The sequence below is a fragment of the Vicugna pacos genome, chromosome 31 (assembly GCF_048564905.1).
Source record: "Vicugna pacos chromosome 31, VicPac4, whole genome shotgun sequence".
Classification (NCBI taxonomy): Eukaryota; Metazoa; Chordata; class Mammalia; order Artiodactyla; family Camelidae; genus Vicugna; species Vicugna pacos.
This window is the reverse complement of record NC_133017.1, coordinates 23,944,350-23,968,619: the sequence shown is the minus strand read 5'-3', so window position 1 is coordinate 23,968,619 and position 24,270 is coordinate 23,944,350. Positions and strand designations below refer to the sequence as shown.

General features: G+C 48.3%; 1 protein-coding gene across 4 annotated transcripts in view; it reads right to left on the bottom strand.

The window, feature by feature from the left end:
- Positions 1-24,270, bottom strand: part of ROR2 (receptor tyrosine kinase like orphan receptor 2) — a 189,308-nt gene that overhangs the window by 18,558 nt on the left and 146,480 nt on the right. For all 4 annotated transcript variants that reach the window (XR_012065875.1, XM_072952446.1, XM_072952444.1 and 1 more), the window contains exons 2-4: positions 24,054-24,131; positions 8,134-8,421; positions 7,350-7,380 (exon numbers count right to left, since the gene is read on the bottom strand). Coding sequence is in view for 3 of the 4 variants with exons in the window: in XM_072952446.1 (XP_072808547.1) it covers positions 7,350-7,380; positions 8,134-8,421; positions 24,054-24,131 (397 nt within the window). In the remaining variant the exon portion in view is untranslated. The remainder of the gene's footprint in view (positions 1-7,349; positions 7,381-8,133; positions 8,422-24,053; positions 24,132-24,270) is intronic.

The following is a 24,270-nucleotide window of genomic DNA, read 5'->3' as shown; positions in this document are numbered from 1 at the left end:
AGTGATGACCACCACACTGCCGGGGGCCAGGTGTGTGGACACGTTGGGGCAGCGGGCAGGGGATGGAGCGTGAGCCCGGAGTGGGTGAGTCAGCCAGCCAACCCCGTTCAGGGTTCAAACCCATCAGCAGCGTGTCCGGCACTAACATGCCGGACACGGGGATCAACCGGGGCTGTAGCATTATTCACTGTTTCAATTCTCCATCTGCAGGTACAGGAGACGCCACTAGACCAACAATGAAAGAGCTGTAACTGCTCTGCACTTTCTCAGGAAACAGCCCAAGAGAGGAGACACAGCACTGGATAAGCTGGTGATATTCCAGGGCCGACCTGTGGATGATTCTGTGTTAACCCTAAGCCCGATTTTCCCTTTCTTTGTTTTGGTTAACTTCCAAAGATATCGTAAAGGAGGTGGAGGTTAGTCAATTGAAACACAGTCACCGTCAATGTGGAGGAAAAATTATGGCCGCAGAAAGACAACTGTCAAGGGTCTGGTGCCTTAGACTACAAAGTAACCAAACAAAGACGATCAGCTGCCAACACAGAATCAGTAGATCAATTCAGCAGCATATTAAAAGAATATCTCATTCCTCAAAAGACTAAAAACAGACTTACCCTATGACCCAGCAATCCCACTTTTAGACATATATCCAGAAGGAACCCTAACTCAAAGAGACCCCTGCACCCCAATGTTCATAGCAGCACTATCTACAATAGCCAAGACACGGAAACAGCCTAAATGTCCATTGACAGATGACTGGGTAAAGAAGTTGTGGCACATTTAGACAACGGAATACTACTCAGCTATAAAAAATGACAACATAATGCCATTCGCAGCAACATAGATATCCCTGGAGAATGTCATTCCACACGAAATAATCCAGAAAGAGAAAGAAAAATACCATATGCCATGAGTATATGGGTGGGGAATATCATACGTGGAATCTAAAAAAAAAAAAGACAAATGAACTAATATATAAAACAAAAACAGACTCACAGACATAGAATACAGACTTGTGGTTGCCAGGGGGAGGTGGGTAAGAAGGGATAAACTGAGAGTTTGAAATTTACAGATACTGACTGGTATATATAAAATAGATAAACACGGGGAAATATATTCAATATCTTGTAGTAGCTCATGGTGAAAAAGAATATGAAAATGAATATATGCATATTTATGAATGAAGTATCGTGCTGCACACCAGAAATTGACACAACATTGTAAACTAATTATAACTCAATAAAAATAAATAAATAAATAAATAAAGGTAACTTTGACAAAAAAAAAAAAAAAGACTATCTCACCCCGACTGAGCAGATATCAGTCTAGAACTATAAAGTTACTCAATGTTAGGAACTCTATTATACAAAATAATATTAATATGTTGAAAGAAAAGAAAAGCTACATGATCACCTTTATAACTGTAAAAAATCAAACTTCTATGCAATTCCAACAAAAATATAAACTGACAAAATTCATATGGGAGAGGAAAAGAGAAAAGCCAAGATAACTCGGAAAAAAATGGCATAGCAATAGAGTAGCTGTATCAGCCAGCTCAAGCTGCTGTAACAAACACCACAAACTAGGGGGGCTTAACCAACAGACATTGACTTCTCACAGTTCTGAAGACTGAGAAGTTCAACATCAAAGTGCCAACCCATTTAGTTCCTAGCTTTCAGATGGCCACCTTCTCGCTGTGTCCCCACGTGCCAGACAGAAGACACAGAGACTTCTACTGTCTCTTCCTCCTCTTACAAGGACACCAGGCCTATCAGATCAGGGCCCCACCCTTATGACCTCATTTAACCTTAATTACCTCCTTAAAGGCCCTATCTCTAACACAGTCAGGTGGAGGAGAGTTAAGGCTTCAAAATCTGAATTTGGGAAGGAGGGAGACACAATTAATACACAGCAATAACAAAGTATTTCTCTACATATATAGCAAGATATACTATAAAGCTTACTGTTAGAATATTATGGTATTTATTCTGGGTACAGAAGCTACTAGAACAAAATAGAGAGCTTAGAAGCAGATCCACATGTATGGAAATTTCATAGATGACAGAAGTGACATTAAATTGAATGATGACAGATGGGGCTACTCATTAGATGGTGCCACGGCACTAGGCCATTGATACAGAAAAATATCACAGGAGAACCCTAGCTTATGCCAGCATGAAGATAAATTCAAGATGGCATAAAAAGTATGTAAAAATTACATCCAGAATATATTTTAAAACTCTTGAAACTCAATCAGAAAAAGATGAGTATCCTAATGAAAAATGCACACAGTGGCTCAGTGAATAATGAGCTGTAGAGAGAGTTTTCTGCAAGTCTGCAGTCATCACATTTTCATCAACCAATCAATACTTAACTTTGTCTCATGTGTGTTTCTGTCTAAAGACGTCTTACTTCACGTGGGTTGATGACTCACTAGTAATGAGCTCATGGCCGGCAGCACAGTAACTCATGCCTGAATGACGCTTAGCTAATGAATGTCTCCTGTAAGGCACATCCAGCCTTCCAGTGCTTAGGAACACAAGACAGCGCTTCAGCACTGTGCATGGGACCATTCTAAACAGCAGCGTCACCAACAAAGAGCACAAAGTGTAAGCAGACCAAGAAAAGGACTCATGCGCAGCAGGAGAGCTGGAACAAGACGGCAGACCTCAGCTGGGAACTTGTGCACTGGGCAACTCAAAAACATTCACTGCTCTGCATGCATCCAGCAGTGACCAAGAAAGCATCCTGAGTACTGACTGATTTTGGAGCTACAAAGAAGTTTTAGCAAGTAAGAAAATATGCAAGTAGTAAACCTACAAATAAATACAGCCTACATATGAACGAGCAATCCAGCGGTTATTAACCAACATGGATTATGTCCAACTGCATTATTTACTGGTGAAATCTAATGTAAAATTAGTATAAATTACTATTAACACCCAAGGCGTTGGCAAAACTTTGAATTCTGAGTAATACCACGAGCTGGAAAATATGGAGAAATAAGAACTTGTGCTTTGCTGGTGGGATGTGAAGTCCTTTGTCACTTTGAAGGGCAATCTGGCCACACCTGGGAGAGGTGGGAGGTACACACCTGCAGTTTCACTCCCAGATGTCTACTGCTGGAGGACTCCTGCCCACAGGGACCAGGAGACTTGGACAGGTGCTCACATAAGATGGTCTGCATCAGTGAATACAACTAACCTTCACTGAGTAGACACGTGGATGATTAAAGTGAGACTGGCGCGCAGAATGGAATTTTGTTTATTTATTAAAATGAATTTAGCCTACGTGGATCAACCTGGACTTCTAAATTAGGAAACAATCCTCAGCCACCTCCAAAAAGTGAACTCAGATGCTATTTACATGAGACCTACATAAACCAGAACACAAAATGGTTGGGAAAGTGGGACAGGAATAGCAAAAGAGGTTCCCAGCAAATGTGGGAAGGGACAGGCTGGGAGTCCACAATCTGCAGATACTGACAGGTATATATAGAATAGATAAACAAGATTGTACTGTATAGCACAGGGAAATATATTCAAGATCTTGTGGTAGCTCACAGAGAAAAAGAATGCGACAATGAATGCATGTATGTTCATGTATAACTGAAAAACTGTGCTCTACACTGGGAATTGACACAGCATTATAAACTGACTATAACTCAATAAAATAAAATTTTAAAAAAAGAAAGTAGGTGGAGCAATATTATCACTAGGCAAAATCAAATTCAAGACGAAAAGCATTAAAGGAGTCTTAAAAACAAAACAAAAACGACATAGCTTCAAAGTTGTAGGTATTTAAGAACATGCATAAAAATTTAAAAATAGAAAACTGATAGAAATTGGCCAATCCAGAAAGAGAATGGATGACTTTTACATATTTTCAGATATCTGTAACCAATGTGAACAAAAAACACAGACATTTTTAATGACACAATTAACATACGTGATTTAACATTTAAATTGAGATGTTGTATAAAGGCCACCATCAGAGCACTTATTTTTTGTAACAACAGGAAATATTCCCCCAAATGTACCATATCTAATTGGCCACAAAGAAAATCTCAACCAATTACCAAATGTAAAACACATCCCAAATTCACTGACAACAATGCAACAAAAATCAGAAAATAACAAACAATAAAAGCTTATGTGCCTGGAGGGGGAAAAGATGCAGCCAAAATTGTATCCAGAGGTGACTTCATTGTCTTAAACGTATTTGTGTGAAAATTTAAGACGACTGATAAAAATTGCTTCTTCAAGAACCACTACGTACCCACCAGCACAGTGCAACCCAGAAAGACCAACCAGAACAAATGTCGATGAACAACACAGCACCCAGCACGCTCCTGTCTGCCAGCGGGAGTAAAAGGTGGTACAACCCCCTTAGGACAAGGTCAGCACACACACAGCTGATAAGCTAGCACTTTGTCTCTAGGTATTTACTTAACAGAAACAAAAATGTATGTCCACGAAAGACTTGAATGAGACTCTCCAGAGCAGCTGGTTCATATCTGTCAAAAGACGCCATCTGCTTCGGTACCCCATCAGCGGGAAAGCGGATACATCAACCGATCAGGTCACACAGTGGAACCCTACAGGGCAAGATGTGCGGACAGCACGGATGCCTCTGGAGAGCATCACGTCAAGCGAAGGAGGCCAGGCATAAATAGCCAGATGCTCTAGGACTCCATACCTATGGAGTTCTAAAACACTACGGAACACTAACCTGTGGCAGGAAAAAATCAGAACGGTGGTTGCCTGGGGAGGAGGGGAAGTGCCCAGGAAGCCTGATGGAAGTTTCCAGAGTGAGAGGAGCGTTCTGTCCCTAGAAAAGCATTTAGATGCCAGACGTTTTTGCGTTTGCTGGACTTCATTAGTGGAATACTTAAGATCTGTGCATTTCATTGTACGTAAGTTTTAACAGAAAGAAGAATAGTGAAGCACACAGACACTGAACTCTTGTTAATGATGTCCATAATATCTCCAGACGACGTCATGTCTCATAATGATACGCAGACTATGTCAGGGTTAGCGTGCCAACGCCTGCAACTTACTGTGAAATGAATCAGAAAAATAAGATGGGCTGATGAATGGAGACGGATGGAAAGACAGAGGAGCGAAGTACAACGTAAAGGAAGAGTCTCGTGGGCAGGGATGCGGACGGGACATCCACTCTAAAATTCTTTCTGCTCTTCCACGTGTTTGAAATTTTCATAATAAAATGTTAGGGGGAAAAAATACCTTAAAACACAAGGAAAGTGGTCCTTGATAGGACAATTCGATTTAGGTATCAATTTTCACCAAATTTATCGAAAAATTCATTGTACTTCTTAGTCAAAACACCATCAGAATTTTTCAAGGGGATCAGTGTGCTCTTTAACAAGATACAATATGAATACCCGTATCATTACTGGTAATTACTGACAAATGACAGAAAAATTTTAATTTCTACATGATCAAGAAATAAGATATAATCATTAGAAAGTCATTAAGAAACAGAAATTGACACAACACTGTAAACTGACTATACTTCAGTAAAATAAAATAATTTTTGTAAAAGAAACAAACAATGTAAGAGTCATGAGCAAAGACAATAAAATCCCAGCTGACAAAGAGGAACCATCAGTCAAGAAGCACCCATCATGGGGCAAACCCTTCTGGTGACGGGGAAGGAAGAGCAACGCCGATGGTAACAGTTTTCCGCCTTCAGAGCAGCAGAAATGACCAGATCTGGAGCTCATCTTGGAAGATAAGGAGAAACAGGTCCTCATGCCGTGGCAGGGAAGTGACCGGCGCGCACACCCCTGACAGGGGCGCATCCTGTATCCCTGTGTTCTATGCTTCAGAATCTCCCCTGGGGAAGCTGCTCACCGGTCTCGGGACACAAACAGGGTGGACGTGGGAAACAACAGAAATTCCACCAGACAGAGAGACTGAGAACACCCATCGGGAAACTGAAAATACCCGGCAATCTGTTAGTTAAACATGTCAAACACAATAGAATTTATGTAAAAAAGCGAATAAAGGTGAGGCGCTGTGTCTCTCTGGGTGCACAAGTGTAGAGAACAGCCCTGGCCCGGCATGCCCACGAGATGAGATGAGGGAGGCATCCCAGGGGCGCAGGCAGGTGAGTCTTCACTTTCCCGGGACTGCCCGAGTTATTTACAGGATTGCGTTGATTTGATCCGTAATTTAAAATGAGAAGAAAATAAATGTAAAAATATTTTAAAATTTTTATATAAAATTTAAGTCCGTAAATATATTTCATATTTATTCAACAAATTGCATTATAATTACATATAAATTACGTGCATGTTTTAAACATATGTTCATAGTATATAACATTTATATAAATAGACTACGTAAGATATAAATATAAAGGGAAATTGAATAAGAATTCAACTTTCGAAATAACATATCTTTTCCAAGGCTTCCTAGATGTGCCCATGATGCAAAATTTTCTTTCCTCACTCTATGAATGATTATTAAGGAGAAATGCTTTGGCACTACTGCTCAGCCCAGAATGTTCTAAAAAAAAAAAATCTGTCTTCCGCGAGTGGCACCTGCTGTAATGAGCTAAGAGGGGTCCCTGGCCGCCCCTCACCCCAATGGCCAGTGTTTGCAAGGCGGCAGGGGGACACGAATAAGCACTTGGCTAACAGACACAGCGTCTGGGCAACTGCTCAGAACCCTCGGGGGTGAAGCCGCGGCTCTCCGATGTGCTTGCACAGGGAACGAAGAATCCAAGAGCCGCTGCTAAGCTCAGGGACTGGGAAGAGTGATTCTCCTGCACATGGTGACGTGACGGGTGAGGTCCAGAGGAGAAAAGACCTGGCACCAGAAACAGCAATGAGAGGCCCGAGTTCACAGCCAGAACACACCCATGGCTCAGTGAAGACCCAGGAACCAGGCTCTGAGCCTCAGTCTCCACGTCTCTGAAGTGGGTCTGAGACCCCGCCTACGGTGGAGGGGGCCCCGAGGCCTGATGGGCACACATCTCATAGACCACAGCTGGCAGTGTGGTTACGGGTGGTGCTGCTCCCCGTTTCCAAATGTGCTTGGGACACCAGCGTCCTGGCGGGTCCCCGATCTGTGCGCTTCCACGGCCTCCAGCTGCCTGTAAGGTCGCGATCGCTGAAAGGAACTAAAGCAATGTTTGTTTTTACGACATTGGTTCCTAACAGTTTCCCAGCCAAAAGCAAGCACATTGCCATCCTTGTGTGAAGTCCAGCCAACTTCCAGCAAATTCACCAAACACATGTGTTTGCCGGGTTAAAGTCTGGATTCTTACATAACGGAAGCCCACAGAGATGAGAAAATGGTTTGAGGAAAGCAGATACTTACTGAAAGTTATGATTTGGGCTGTGTGTTGGACCTAAAAGGAAAAAAAAAAAGACAAGTTATTAATACTTCAGGATTTGGAATAAATTTTTTTTTCCAATCCAGCCAGTGGTAAAGGCGACCACAGCCCTGGGTGCTCATTTGTGGTGAGTGTCCTCGGCCTCTGGCTCTACCCAAGATTACACGCCACGGATGGCGAAAACCACCGAGGAGGGGAGGGCTGCTCTGTTCATGCAGAAACGTTTGGAGATATTTTCAGAGCTTTTGCTGTCTTTTCTCCCTCTCTTCTCATCTAAACTTGATTCACAAGATGTGTCGCTAACTGGTGACAGAATGGCCGGGGCATAGTGGGGACCTCCTCGGAGCTGGGATGACAGGTATACATAGTCTGTTTAACTGCTTCACCTGCGACGAGCACGAGGGCACAGAGCTGTCATCAGGCTCTGGCCCCTGCCCTCCCCCTGGGCGGGGCGGGGGGTGCCCGTGTGGGTGGCTCTGGCCCTGCAGTGCGGTGGAAGGAGGGGGAGGGCGGCGACCCCCCGACACGCAGCCAGTCTGGGATTATTTTCTGCACCCCACGTTTACAGACCCCTCCATCCGCGTCTGTTTTCTTTCACGACTAGTAAACGGGTAACAGGTTCAGCCGGGACCCGTGCACAACGGGAAAGGCCTGCGGGGGAAGGGTTCCCCTGGCCGCCTCTCGGCCGGCTTGGGTGCGCGGCTTGCGCACACCCAGTGACCCTCCTGCTCGGTGGCTGCGGCTTCGGCGAGGCCCGTCCCCACGCACCGAGCCGCACGAACAGGACGCCGGTGGCGGTGATGGTCTTCACCCCGTTGGTGGCCACGCACTGGTAGTAGCCGGTGTCCGTGGTGTCCAGGTCCTGGATGCGCAGCCGGGAGCCGTACTCCGTCTTGCGGATGATGACGCGCCGGGGCTCCTGCACGACGGGCGCGTCGTTCTTCAGCCACCGCACGCTGGGCGGCGGGTTTCCGGCCACCTTGCAGTGCAGGATGGCCGTCTGGCCCTGGACGATGGTGATGTTGTTGACCGGCTCCAGGAAATTCAGATAGTACCCTGCAGAGGGGAACAGGGCGAAGAGCCGGCTTCAGGGGGGGCTGGCGGGAACGGCTGCCGGGGGCTCCTCCCAGGGGCCGCTCAGGGCAGGCTCTGCTGTTCTCTGACGCAGGTGTGGCCCAGACCTGTTATGGGGGGGGGGTATGTTCTGGAATGTTCCTGAGAACACTGAGTGAGCAGACACAGAACCACTGCTCCCGGGGGGGAAACACAGGCTTAGGCTCCTGTGAGCCTCTGATCGCTGCGTTCTCATCAGCAGACCCAGTAGCTAACTTTGCTTTACTGTGTTTCTGTTTAAAGACACCTTATGTACTGCGCATTGTTGATTCATTCATGCTGAGCTCACGGCCAGCAGCACGAACACACACGCTGTCTCCAGGAGGCACCTCACAGCCTCCTTGCGCTCAGGACACCGGACAGCACTTCAGCACTGGGGGCATTTTTAATGGCAGATGACCCACAAAAAGCCCCAAAATGCAAAAAAACAGGGGACCAAACAGACCACAAAAAAGACATGTGTCTACAGTATGAGTTGAGACATTAGGCAGTGGCTCCTCTTTCAAGCTCAGCTGGGAACGTGTGCATGGGGCAATTCCAAATTTTCTCTGCTCTGAGAATGCCTGGGAATGACCACAAGGGTGCCTTGAGGGTTGATCTGGGGGTCACAAATACATTTTAGGTGGTCAGCAAACGTGCAAAGATGGACTCTGCCAGTCAGGAGGATCAACTTTACTTCTCTTTGCAAGCACTACATCTACGCTAACCTCGCTAATTTAGGATGTAAACTCGCGCTCAGGAAGCTCCACTCTCCCTCCCACCACACCATCGAGCACAAAGCCACAATTAGGAAAGTGGAATGAGAAAGCGTGTGACCAGGGGCATTGTCAAAAACGACCTGAACAGAACAAAAAGAATCAGGCTGAGGGCTGCTGGAGGCTCCGTCCCACCGCACTCAGAAGCCACCCAGAACTCGTCAGCGGGGAGCAGGGCTTAAAAGTCCCTGAAATGCACAGTAAGTCGGGCTGGAAACGCTGCCCTGGAATGGAGGGGGGGTCCCAGTTCACCCTTGGGCAGGAGACCTCAGCTGGTGACACAGGCCGTGGGAAACAAGAGGAAGTGAGACAGACAGTGGGGGAGTGGGGCGTGTGTGTGTGTGTGCAGGTCAGGGGCCGAGGGGCTCCTCTCTATCAAAATAAACATGCACGCTAAAAATTCCGTAATACAGAAAAACAAAAACAAAACTCAGGCTGGACAGAAAAGACAAATCACTCATCAGGAGATACGCTCCCTGCAGACAAAGCTAAGATAATAAAGCCAGCTGAAAAATGACTGTAGATTCACATTCTGAATCTTTTTGGCCTGAGTTCTGGTGGGTCCCTATTCTTTTTTATTTTTTCCTTTCTTTTTTAATGAAGTGAACAATTGAACAGTGGCATTTATCTCTTATGACTGCTTTAATGGGATAAAAAATTACAGGATTTCTAGTGGATCTGGGGGGTAAGTTTCACCGCATGGGGGACGGCTCCCAGCTGTTGGGTGGCAGGAGGTGGGAGGTTGGGAATTTCAAGACGAAGGGACAGTTTTTCTTTACGAGAGAGAGTGGAGAGGTATCTGTCGAGAGAGGTATCACTAATTATTACTGATTTCAATTTCTGATTATTATGAGCAACATCATTAGGTTCTATCTTGATTCTCCCCTTGCCAACCCCTTCCTCCAGGATCCGAATTAAGTGATAAAGAGAATTCTCACCGATGACGCAAAGCTGGAAGGTAACTGTAATCGCAATGACAAACCTCTGAAAAGAGGCTGAATCAAGCACGGGGACATTCTGGACTTTCGGGGCCGTTCACTCACCGCACAAGCTCAGCCCGGGGAGACCAGAATTCCCGAGGCCCCTGACCTTGGCCCTGCAGCTTTGAAAACAAAGTGAAATTGGATTTGACCGTCTGAAGCAGTGACTTTGGCATAATCTAGGCTGCCCAGGTGACCTCCAGCACGTGGCTTCACTGCATTCTGGCCAGAGCCCCAGCGCTTGCTAGCTGCTTAAGACTCAAATGTTTTATTCAGATCTCGTAACACTAAATGCACAGTAGGGTGTATAAAATCGCCATCAAACTGTAACTTAAAACAGCAAGTGACATCTCAGATGAAAGTCACCATGATCTCTTCTTCTCGGCAAACGTTTAATTAAAATTCTCTCATCCCTACACGGATGACAGTGTTTTCCAAAGTCCTCTGACAAACCGTGGCTTCCCAGGAGACACAGGCAACAGCTTGGTGTAAAGGTAAAAATGTGAGGGCCTAGGTCTCCGAGCCGATGAGCAAAAATCTAAAAGGACAGGCCTAGGGGTCCTGAGGGCCAGGACAGCGCGGTTGCGGCTGGCTTTTATGTCATCCGTTTGGGGGGACTGGCTTAAATGTCGTTCTGCCACCACCTCCCTGCATTTTGGGGGCATGTGCATACATCAGCTCAGGGCATCTCCGCTGGTCACTTACACAGTTTGAAAGATACAGAGGGATCTTCTTCAACATGGAAAAAACATTTGTCTAGAGAGGGAAGAAACAGAGGGAAGCACTCAGAGGAGAAGGTTAAGGAGATGGTTCCTTTTGTACAACTTAGAAGGGAACCTGGGGACAGTTCAGGACTGTCCAGTTGCTCTAAACATAGACCCTCAGTGTTAACTTCTTTTTAAGAACATCTTTTTTTTTTTTAACATCAAATGGAAACGTGGAATTCTTCCCCACTGTTCCGTCAACAGCTTCTCCTATACCCTTGATGGACAAGTTGACAGTGGTTTAGACTGAGTCTCTGTGTCCCACTCCCCTCCCCCAGGAAGGCGCCCTTTGGAGAAACACAGAACACAGAACGGTCTGCCCTCCGCATGGGCACAGAGAACGTGGTGTCAGCCCCACCCCATCGGGTGGGGCGCTGTGAAACCACCTCCTCGAGTCAGAATTAGGCCTAATTTAGCGACGGTGCCAGTATTTCCGTTTTCGATGCTTCAGCAATACTGGCTAATGAGGACTGAAGAAGCCCACGTGTGCTGGGATTGAGCTGATTTAATCATCGCACCGCTCTTGGCTGGATCTGGTTTTTTTTTTTTTTTTTTTGGCTGGATCTGTTTATATGAAATATCCAGAATGGGTAAATTCAGAGACAGAAAACAAATTAGTGTTCTGTAGTTGCCAGAGGCTTGGAGGAGGAGAAATTATGGAGTAACTCTTTGTGGGTTTGGGGTCTCCCTCTGGGGTGATGGAACTGTCTACAACTAGAGAGAAGTGATGGCTGCACAACATTACAAATGTAGTTCTGGGGTCAGGAAATGCCCCCTGCAGAGGGGTGGGCAGGTGAGACCAGGTGAACAAGCCAGGTAAAAGCAGGTGGAGGTGGCCGGCAAAGGGGAGGGGGGCCACTCCATGGAAAGCATCCTTCCCAGGGTGCTGGCCGCCACCCGCAGCCTTGCTGAGATCCTGGCGTTAAGCCTTCCACTGGTCTCCTCTGAGCCTGGGGGGCCCAGTTTATCCGTATCCCCTTTCCTTCTCAACCAGATTGACCCCTCATCCCTGAAGTCACACCTTCCTCAGTTTATAGACTACAAAGAAGAATCTAGTGATCTGGCCCACATGTTGAGTTCTTGCCAAGTCTTCTCGATCTTACACCATCTAAACCTGTGGGGTTCAACCATGTCTTCACATGGGGGTCACCTGGAAACTTATAAAAATAATCTACCTGCATCCCATGGCAATTAAGTGCCTGGGAATTTGTCTAAAGCTCTAAGTGTGCAGCCCAGACCAAGAAGCCCTGCTCTGAAGGGCTGAGGAGGAAGAAAAGCCACCGTCCCAGTGAACCAAACCCACCCAGGAATGAACTCAGCGCAGACGAGAGCCAGCACGGAGCGGCACTGCTGCAGGGAACGCGAGGACTGGAAACAGTGCTCCCAGGTGGCCAGCACCTGCACCTGGGGCGGTTCCCGGAGGATGCTAATGCCTCCGAAAGGCCTGTCCAGCTGGGGATGGACAAAAGGGCAGATCTCCACGGAGGACACCCACATCCCCACCCAAGCCTCGGATCAGCCTCCTCCAAGCTCTCCTGGAAGTTCAGAGAGACCAAACCATGGATCAATGACATGGTAATTTCACAAATTCATAGCTCCCTCCCCAGGCAGGTGAGTAACGCTGAGCCTTCAAGAAGAAACCAGAAGGCAGATAATGAAGAAACGCTCATTTATACCCATGGTATCAAGGCTTCTAGAACTTTCTGTCCCTTCCCACACTCTCCCCTACCAGATGGAGGGTTCCCTTGCTCTCCCTAAAACACACCCAACCAATCCCTCATTGTGCAGTCAGCCAAGAACCCCCTGTCCTCAGATCTTTGCTATTTCTCAAGGGTCAGTTCTCTGCTGGAAGGTCCCGTCCACAGAGAGCGTTCCTCCGGCGGCCCCCTCTGTTCATTTCCAACCTTGCCCCCACCCCACTGGTCTTGGCCTGTTGCTATGGTGACATCACACCTGTTAAATCATGATGCAGATCTGAGATACATTTTGACATCAAGAATAACAAATGTTACTTGGGGGGCAAGTTTCTCAATTTCATGGCTCTCTCTGTTCCAGATTCAATTTAGAATCATCCTGAGAAGTTCCACTTAAAAATAGGATGTTGATGGAGAGACAACTGCATTTATTATAGGAAAATGATTAGATTTCCACATGTACTAACTTCCTATTGCTGCTGCACATTACATTACATTACATTACATTACATTAATACACACATTAGCACAAACCGACAACACAAATGTACCATCATACAATTCTGCAGGTCCAAAGTCTAAAAATCAAGATGTTGGCAGAGCTGCATTCCTTCTGGAGGCTCTGGGACAGCCTCTTTCCCTGCCTTACCCAGCTTCTGGAGGTCACCTCCATGCCCTGGCTCCTGGCCCCTTCCTTGTATCACCCCAACCTCTGCTTCCATCATCACATCTCCAATGAGTGTCTCTGACCCTCCTGTCTCTCTCTTACAAAGACCTCTGTGATTACACTGGCCCAGCTGGATGATCCAGGATCACTTCCCATCGCAAAATCCTGAACTCGGTCCCATCTGCAAAGTCACCTGGGCCATCAGAGGTAACATGGTCCCAGGTTCCAGGAATTAGGATGTGGACGTTGTTGGGAGGCCATTATTCTGTCCACCACGTATAGTCTTCTTCTATCTCGCCACCTTCCTGAACTACCTGAGTTATAACAGTTTCTGAATCGACTGCCTTAGATTTCCTACTTACATATCATTTTCTTCAAATAATAATAATATAGCCTTTTTGCTTCTAAAGTTCATACTGCTCATAGACAGTAGGAGATCTTGCCTCCTGTTCAACATTACTTTTTAAACATTTTACTTATTTATTATTGTATTTAATAATTTTATTTGAAGGGGAAGGTAATTAGGTTTATTTATTTTTAGAGGAGGGACTGGGGATTGAACCCAGGACCTCGTGCATGCCAAGCATGCGCTCTACAACTTGAGCTATACCCTCTCCTCAACATTATTTTTGAGCTAACCATTCTTAATTCTGAAATGCTGCAAACACAGAGAACAATACAGATATTAACAGAGTAATACTCATGTACACAATGTGAAGATTTTATGCACCGTTTTATGGCTACTAAGATTGTGCTGGTGTGTTTCCAGCAACAATAGGAAATTAGGATAACATGCCGAAATCTAATAGTTTGCCTATAATAAATGCAGTTTTATCTCCACCAACATCCCAATTTTTAAATGGAGCTGATCAAGATGAGTCTAAATCGAATTTATTTTTATTTTAGCCTCAACAGGCCTCAGTGCCATTCCCAACATCTGAAGACGCATGCCTTCCATCAGTTCTGTAAAATTCTCTGCCAGTATCCCATGCGATGTTTTATTTCTCCCTTCCCCTTTACTTCTCCTCTGTAATGTCTTCTCTAGATTATGCTGAACTCCCTTAATGTGATTCCTCGGTGTTCTTCATCTACCTTCGTCTTTTCTATTCTTTTTTTTAATCTTTACCTATGCACCATCTACTGTCAATTAAGTTTCTCATTTTATCTACTACATTTTTTCATTTCTAGAGGATCTCCAGATCATTACCAAACCCACCCCAGCCTTTTCTTCCTTTATCTTTAATCCTTCTGGCTTCACTGTTTACTAACTCCTCACTCACCCTGGGCCTCTCTGAGTGTAGTCTGCAATTTTTCACTGTGGGGCTGAGTTTTCTGTGGGGATCCCTTGAGGACTGGGTCCCTGCAACAGGCAGTGCCAAGTTTTCAGGGGAACTCCTGGGCCTGGGACTCCCCCACGACGTTGCAGTCCTGTAAATTTGGTTTCCTGAGGCGTGGGTCCAAGTCTGAGTTCTCATGGGAACGCCTCCTCTCCTGCACCTCAAGCCGGGGCTGAGGGGAGCCCTCTCTTCCCACCCTTCTGGGCTCCTGAGTGAGAAATCACCCCTTACTTAGGTCCCCTTAGCCATGGCGGTTTATCCACAACCCCTCAGCCCTCTGCCCCACGGGTGGCCTTCTCGCTCGATACTGAAACCCAAGGCCCCTGTTGCAACTGGTCAGAATAGTTCCTGCAGCAGAGATGCTGTTTCATCGGCCTTCTATTAAGGCATAAGAAATGCAGATTCCTTCATTTTCCTAAAGCCAAACTTGAGTTTTGTCTCAACCTCTGATTTCTCCTGGTGGAAGGAAATGCAATACACCCCATTCCCCGTGAAATCAGTAACTTGCGCCTGTTCATTTCATTCCACGCGATCTCAAAGCCAGGATTTTCTGCCTCTGGGTAGGATACTCCAGCCTCAGAGCGCTGGAGGAGCTGACGCGTCTGCAGCTGCCCTCTGCCCGCACCCACTGTGGCCGAGGTGCCCCCGTCTTACTGGTGTTCCTTCGACCCTGGAGGCGGTGGATGCATCCACACCTGCTCCCACGGCCACGTGGTGACACTGTGGCCTCTCACTGCCGGAGAGCTCAAGTCATGACCACATGGCACCTGCAGAATCCAACTCTTTGTCTCAGATAGAGCTTTTCCTAGGAAAAGTGGGCCGTTCTCCAAGGTTGCAAACAGAGGGGAACCACCTCGGTGGTTCCTGCCCCGGAAACCCAGGGCCACCACAATTCTGTTTTCTTCCTATTCGTGGCTCCTGGGCAGTTCTAAACCATCTCTCTTGCAAATTCATCTAAGCATTTACATCTTTTACTAATACTGTACTGAGCACTTGTATGTAATTTAAGTGGGAAGGTGGCCAAGCTAAGGCTAGTCCACCATCATAACCATCATTAGTTCTCTAGAGGCCAAAAGCAAAGTGGAAAGAAAGTTCTCCGAAGGTGAAGCGCAATGTTGCTGTTTCCCTCGGGGTTTAATTCACAGCCAGCTGTTTAACCTCGCAGCTTCATTTCCTTTACGTGTGAAATGTGGTTGGTACGCGCTGTTGCTAAACTCCCCTCTAGCTCACAAAGGCTTCCTTTAGGGCTGCTCCACCCTCTCCAGACACGACTCATGGGAGCTGGGCACAGGCGACTGAGAGCTCGGCTACCGTGGATCCAGCCAGCACTCAAGGGAGAACAGAAGTCTTTCCTTTCAGAACCTCCTAGGCTGTTGGGAATGTAGTTCGGTGCAGCCTCTATGGAGGACGGTATGGGGATTCCTTGAAAAAAACTACAAACAGAGTTACCATAGGATCTAGCAATCCCACTACTGGGCATATATCTGGAGAAAACTCTAGTTTGAAAAGATGCATGCACCCCAATGTTCAGAACAGCACTATTTACAACAGCCAAGACAAGGAAGCAGCCGACATGTCTATCAACAGATGACTGGAAAAAGTGGTGGTGTACACACACACACACACACACACACATACAGTGGAATATTACTAACCATAAAAAAGGAACATGGATGAACCTAGTAATTATCGTACTATGTGAATTAAGTCAGACAGTGAAAGACAAACATCATGTGGTATCACTTATATGTGGACTCTAAAAACAAATGACACAAATGAACTTATTTACAAAACAGAAAGAGGCTCATAGACATAGAAAACAAACTTACGGTAACCAAAGGGGAAAGGGAGGCAGGGATAAATTAGGAGTCTGGGATTAGCAGATACAAACTACTATACATAAAATAGATAAATAACAAGGTCCTACTGTAAAGCACAGGAAACTATATTCACTAGCTTGTAATAACCTATAATGAAAAAATACATATTCATATATGTATATATATGAATCACTATGCTGTACACCAGAAACTAACACAGCATTGTAAATCCACTGTGCTTCAATTAAAAAGAGAAGTCTTCCCTTTTGATTATCCAAGAGGGCCTCCCCTTCCTCACAGCGGGGTAACTTTAACGACTGATGCTAATGGATTCCATCTCTCCAGTGTCCGGGCCAGCTCTCTGCCCGCCTCTAACTCTGGAGAGTGGAGCTCAGTCCAAGCATGAAAACACACCAAGGTAGAGGTAACAGGAGACCCCATCTCCAGGGGACTTCACTCCTGCCCCCACAGTCAGGTCAATGATTAATGGTTTTTCCCCCCAACTGACCGTCCGCATAGTCACCAACTGGGTCAAATGACTAAGGTGTCTGAGCATCTGCGTGCTGACCAGGTCACACTGACTGCCCTGGGAAGGAGATAAGGAAAGCCGTATGGGCTAGGGTCACGAGGTCACAGGGCTTTGACTGCTGGGAAATAAAACCACCTGCCTGGAAGGGCAGGTGACAAGGGGACCCTGAGAGGCCCGCAGAGGACACAAAGCTGCTCTTCCCAGAAGGAAGTATTTACAGGCCAATAAATCAGTCGGGGCGGTGGCAGTGGGTCCCTCCCGCTCAGACTTTCCCGCTGAGCTGCCTAGTGGTCTGTGCTGAGCCAGCTGCAGGAAGGAGCGGGGTGGGCGGAGCTTTGTGGGGTAGGGGCGGGGCTTACTGGGTGGGGCAGGTGGGCGGAGCCTACCAGGGGGAGGAGCACCAGGGTCAGAAAACGGTGTGAGATTAGAAAGGACGGGAATCAGGAAATGAGGAAAACCGAGGTGGGGGGGGGGATGAAACGAAAGGACCTGAGAGATGGAGAAAAGTAGAGTGTTCGCACACTTGAAGAAGAAGAGGGTATTGTGGGGTGAGCGTCCCCCAGTGAGATGTGTCGGAAGCTGTGAATGTGACCTTCCTTGGAAAGAGGGTCATTCCGATGTAATCAAATTGAGATGAGGTCATATGGGGGGGGGCGGATCAAGCAGCTGGCGTCCTTATACGAGGGACATTTGGACGCAGACACAGAGGAGATCACGAGAAAACAGGCAGAGGCTGGAGGCACGCGGCCACAGGCCCAGGGACTCCACGGATTCCGGGCGACACCAGAGGCTCAGAGGGACACGGGACGACTTCTCCCTCACAGTCTCCAGAAGGCACTCATCCTGCCGACAGCTGGGTTTTGGACGTCTGGCCTCCACAAGTGTGAGAATAAATTGCTGTTTTCTCAGGCCCCCAGACTGTGGTGCTTTGTCAGGACAGCCCTTGGAGGGGGCTGGAGGGAGTGAGGAGAAAGGGCAGGAGAGAGGTCGAAGGAAGGAGACCGCTGGACAAACAGGGCAACACCCACATCCTCTCAGAGGGACAGGGACACGGATGGACACACACAGAGTTGGAGACATGAATATACACCAGGTGCACACACCTGGGACAGACATAAGGCGAGCGCACGTGAATAAGTCGCTGCAGAATGGTGTTCACACCCCGTGAGCTGAGGAAGACTGACCGCCTCCCTGTCACCTTCAGTAGGAACAACAGCCATGGACAGTCCGGCCAGACACTGGCCGCCGGCTGCAACGCTCCACCCCCGCCGAAACGCAGGTCGCCAGCAGCCACCCCGAGAGAGTGGGAGGGGCCCTGCAGGGACACTGAGAAGGAGAAACAGAGAGGAAGGCTTGAAGGCAGAACCGGGCCTCACTGCTCCTGGAAGTGAGCTACACCCCGGTCCTCCCTGGGGGTGGGCACGCGCACGAGGTCCCGTGCCAACAGTCAGCCCTGGACAGCACAGCTGCGCACGCCTTGAAATCTCTCATCTGTAGGTTGCGCTTTCTCCCAGCACCATTCAGTTTGTCCAGATTCCAGACAGCCAAGCAGGCGTCGCAGGTTCCAGGCCGGCAGGGGGATGAAGGATGCTCAGTGAAGGGCCCGCACGCTGAGACTGGCCGGGGCTCAGAGCCCAGAAACCCATGTTAGTTCTGTCCAGAGGAAGGGGGCCACATTTTTGGCCTTCTACTCACTGCCTGGGGGAGCCCCAGGTTTCCATGACAAGCCAGGGGACAAGAAGGGAGGTGTAGGGGCCCAGGTCCACGGCTCAAGCCTGGACCCAGTTCCCAGCCAGACTTAACGCTAACTGTATCTGCAGCTGGGATGCTGTTTTCAAGTTTACCTGTCAGCCTTGGGGACTCTCACTCTCCAGTAAACTCCAGGAGACAATCACACACACACCCAGGAGGCCCAGAATAAACCAGAAACACACCCAGCGTCTATGCAAATTGATTCCTGCATCGGACCAGACTCGAGACCCAGCATCCAATAATCAGACAGCAGGCATCGTCTCCCAGCCAGCACGGTGACCTCTGCTGATGGCTTTGTTTCCTCTGTCCCAAGAAATTTTAGTTCGGCCACCACATGTCACAAATAGCAGGGGACAGCCTGGTGAGGAAGGCATCGATTCCTGCCCTGTCATTTAGAGTGCCCTTGAGATCACCTCTAATTGCAACACAGCCTCAAGAGGGGAGACTCAGGAATTCCCCTTCTGGTTTTGGGGGGGGGAGGGGAGTGGCCCTTCTCCTAAGACAGGAGACACAAGCAAGCGGGTCTATTTTTGGCGGCCACAGGAGGAGCGAGATCAGCACCGCCCGCCCGGGCTCCCAGCAATGGCCCTCTTCCCACAGACATTCCAAAGTAGTGATTTTACAAAATCTGAGATGTTACATGTGCATTTAAAATACAGCCTTGGAACAAAAGAGCAAATGGTTTCTAGGCCAAATGCACCCTTTTGTAAGTGTAATAAAATAGTGTGTCTAATGTAGCAAAGAACACAAAAATTCTGTTCAGTATCACTATAGCCAGAGTCCCAAGGCGGACTTCAGTCCTCAGGATGACAGTGCTTTGGCGTAGGAAACTTCAGGCCGGCTTTTCAGCTGTAAATCAGTGTCCTTTGAATTCATTTTCTTCTTCTATGCAGGCTTTTTTTTTGCTCTGGGATCTCTCTCCCTTTAGCAATACCAACCACCAATTCTATGTTAAGTGCTCCGTCCTGGCCCAGGGCATCGGAACCCAAATGCTTTCTACGCTTGAAACTAATTTCTCAGATCCCGTTTGGCTCAGTAACAGACTGGCCCGCTGGCCATATTCGCCTGCCTGCGATTTTACAGACGCGTGGGCATCATAAATGGGAACTGGATTAAAGAAACAGCTCCTACAGTCCATTCAGCTATTATTACTATTTATATATGATTTAAGCCAAATGTGGGCAAGCAGTAACACCCCCTGAAGCTCTTCAAACAAAAAAGCGCTTGGAAAAGTAAGTCTGGCACTGCCAGGCCAGTTCCTTCCGTCACGGAGAGGATGAGGAGGAGGCCAGGGGAGCACAGAGGGACAGTGGAGTGAGTCCTCTTTTGTGCAGAAGCCATAACCCACAAGGAAGTAAAATCGTACTGCAGGGCCAGAGAACTGAGTGGCTAGGGAGTAACTGAGGCCCCTGAGGCTCCCTGAGGGCTGTTCAGAGCATCCTGTCCCGAGGGGCTGCTGAGGTCTCGGTGCCTGGAAACTGATGGACGCGCTGACAAGCGTAATTGTGATGATGACAAAAGACCTCAGCGTCCAGCCACTACCTCCTAGGCAAGTGCCAGGAGCCAAGCCCTTCCACCCTCGGGTGGCTGGGGGTGAGACGGGGCCCAGAGCACCCCCCGACCCCAAAAGGATGGTGACGTGCCACCCAGTCCGGGTCTGTCTTCCCGCCAAGCCGAGCACAGACCCCTGCACTCACCACACTACACGACCCCACCCTGACACCACGGAAAATGGACTCCGCTTGCTGTGGATCTCCGCTTCCTTTAGTACCGCCTCTGTGCACGCGTGCACACACGCTCACGTACACGCATGGGTGCTCACACACATGCACACCTGCTTGACTGGTTAACTTCTGCATTTGGTATTTCTGTGCCCTGGAGAGGTCCAAGGCAAGCTTCCAAACTCTAACTGAAACTCCCCCCTGCACTGCACTGCACACACACAGACATGCACGTGGGTTTTGTGGTGGTTGTTTTGTTTTGTTTTATTTGTAATTGAAGTCTAGTTGATTTACAATGTTGTGTTAGTTTCTGGTATACAGCACAGTGATTCAATCTGTTTGTGTGTATGTATATATATTCTTTTTCATTATAGGTTATTACAAGCTTGAGTAGAGTTCCCTGTGCTGTACAGTAGGACCTGGCTTATCTATTCTGTATATACAAGTTTGTATCTGCTAATCCCAAACTCCTAATTTATCCCTCCCTCCATTTCCCCTTTGGTAACCAGAAGTTTGTTTTCTATCTCTGTGAGTCTCCTTCTGTTTTGTAAGTAACTTTTTTTAGATTCCACATATAAGTGATATCATATAATATTTGTCTTTCTCTGTCTGATTTATTTCACTTAGTATGATCATCTCTAGGTCCAACCACATTGCGGCAAATGTCATTGTTTCATTCTTTTTCATGGCTGAGTACTATTCCACTGTATATATATCACATCTTCTTTATCCAGTCATCTCTCGATGGACATTTAGGTTGCTTCCATGTCCTGGCTATTGTAAATAGTGGTGCTATGAACACTGGGGGGCATACGCCTTTTCAAATTAAGAGTTTTCTCTGGATGTATGCCTCGGATCATTTGGTAACTCTATTTTTAGTTTTTTAGAGGGTTTTAACACAATCACAAGTAGGTTAACAGTCACAAGACAATCGAATTCCAACTAAGCAGAGGACATAAGAAAGCATCCTGTTCTGGGCTTGAGAAGTTACTCCAAGCCCAAACAGGAGGTCAGAGAATCCCGCCTAAGGCACTGAAGCTGATGTTTGGAGCTTGCGGCTAGATGGGAATAAAATTTCTATGACCATTCAGTCTACGGTCATTTCAGCCACTTGATCAGCAAACGCATCTTCCATCCAAGTGAACCGTGAGTCCTGCAGCTGCTTCTGCTTCCCTGAGGGCAGCTGTGAACATCTGGCTTAGAGAACAGTGGTAGCCGGTGCAGTGGTCTCATCCCACTCGGCCTCTGCAGACCCGCAGCTCGGGCCACAGGGAGGCCCCTGCTCCACCGGGGTTGCAGGGGAGAGGTCTGCACATCTAAACACAGCACCACAGCACGTTTTCCCAAGGGAATATGAACATCTGCAGAATGATTGCAGGCTGGATTTGAGGCTGTCGCAGTGGTGTGTCCACTTCTGCTCCCCTGGCCACCCCTCCCTCCTAATGGCCCTCCCACCCCCTCTCCATCATCCTCCAGAAATGAAAGATCTTACAGGGAGTAAATCAGGTGACACCACGTCCCAGGTCTTTCCAGGGCAGAGGGAGGCTCTTACGATGAAACAGAGCTTTCTCCTGCCACCTAGAGAGCCGTGAACGCTCCCCTAGGGCTGCCTGACAAAACTTCCTGGGACGATGGAATGTTCCATATCTCTGCTGCCCATAGTGGTGGCTTCTCATCACAGGTGGCCACTGAGCACTTGAGATATAGCTAGTAAGCCAAGGACCTGGATTCTTAACTTCACTTAATTTTAATCAACGTAAATTTAAAGACCTACACGTGGCTGATGGCCACGGGACTGGACCCAATAACCTCTAGCCTCGGCCACCCCAGCCCAGGAGCTGCCACCTTCTCTCAGCCACCCCACGGCAGCGAGTCCTCTTGGCCTCGGGGTCTTTGCCCAGGCCTCCACTTTGACCCCAGACACAACCTCCTCCCACCCTCTCTTAGCGAGTATCAGCTCCCCAGATCCCAGGGTCACAATCTGTCCCCAAACCAAGACACTTCTTCCTTTCCTCCCAGCTGCCCGCGACCTCGTCCCTCCCTTCAGGCTACTCACCAGAACGCCCGGTTTCATAACTTGAGAGTTTTCCCTTACGAAGCCGAATCCCCAGCCAAGTAAATGCTAAGAGGCAGAGACCACACACTTGTTGGATCCCCAGTGTGTGTGCCGGGTCCGGAGGGGCAGTCAGGAAAGACGTGTGGCCGCCTGGACTGCGGGCGCAGTCATGCTGGTGAGAAATGACTTCAGAACCCAACCATCACAAACCATCTTTCTTCCTAAGAAACGTTTCCAGAGGGCCCAGAGTCGTACACAAGCTTCCGGAGCCCAGGCCTTGGCTGCCACGGGGACAGGCTCTCCCGTCCAGGCAGCCAGGCTGCGGGGGGGTCCATGGGAGCAAGATGACTTGTGCATTTACTGCATAGCATACTGCAGGGAAAGATCCTTCTCAGGGAGCCTCCACTCACCGGGCACAACCAACAGCAGGTAGATCCACCCGCCCTTGATGTAAGCGACTATTCTGAGGCCAGAGGGGAGCTTCAGCTCCCTGTGGGACCCCAAGAGGCCCTTTCGGGACACAGGGGGACATCTGGCCATCTTGGCCGTGACTGGTGGATTTGAGTCATCACTGCTCAGTGCCCAGAAGACCTGGCCTTGGACACGCGGCAGTGAACACACTCCTGGGAGGGCACACGGACTCTCAACATGCAGGGGGCTGAGAAACTATTGTGGATTTCGGGGCTCTGAATCATGCTTCAAAATCAAAATACAGTGCCTGTTCTGATAGATAATTGTTATACACTGAATTGTGCTGTGTCCCCATCCCATTCACGTGTGGAAGCCCTGACCCCGGGTGAGGTCAGGAGCTGGAGCCTTTGGGAAGTAACCAGGGTAAGATGAGGTCATGAGGGTGGGGCCCCCAGGAAGGGATCTGTGTCTTTTTAAGACTGGAAGAGACCAGAGCTTGCTCGCTCTCTGTCCAATAGAGGACACGGTGAGATTGCACTGCATGATGGAGACAGAAGATGAAGCCAAAAAAGGCCCCATTTCCTCAAATAACGGGGCGGCATCACAGGAAATGGGATCTGTTGACTCTACAAATCTAAGACGCCTCAGAAGTACGCCAGGTGAGCAGGGACCTGACAATGACCTCTGGGAAACGCTGGAGGGACAAGACAAAGGACCTGCTCTTTGGTGACCCGGTGGAGAAGAACCACCCGCCCGCCTGAGATGTCCACCCAGTCAGGACAACTACATCTCGAGAATAACCCAGAGGACGGCCGCTTGTCAGCAGGAGACTTCGTGGCCAAGCCAGGAGTCCAGCTCCCAAGGCTCCGCTCAGGCGCACGGAGCTCCCCCAGAGCCCTTCCCTCCCTCCGGTGGCCATCTGTCTACCCCTGCCCTCCATCAACGGGGCGGCGCTGGACCACGGGGCACCCCAGCCATCAGTTTCGGCAGGCCGAGCCTTGAGAGGATCGGCACGGGGAGCCCCTCGACTTGGTACTCTCAGAAAGCACCTTCCAACACGTGCATTCTAAGAGCACGGTCACCATTTACCTTTCAGAGTGGGAATAGGGCCGTCATGTCCGTCCAGCTGTCCCAGGGGGTCACTGGGGTCCGGAACCTCCACTTGCCCTGGGGGGAAAAACAAAGACACACATCAGTGAGATTTCCCTTCCTGGCTTTGGCTTTGCTTCTCGTGCAAAGACCATAGTGTTTGAGCAAAGCTGCCCACTGTGTATAGAAAACCTAGAGGGACTGGGCATCTCGGTCA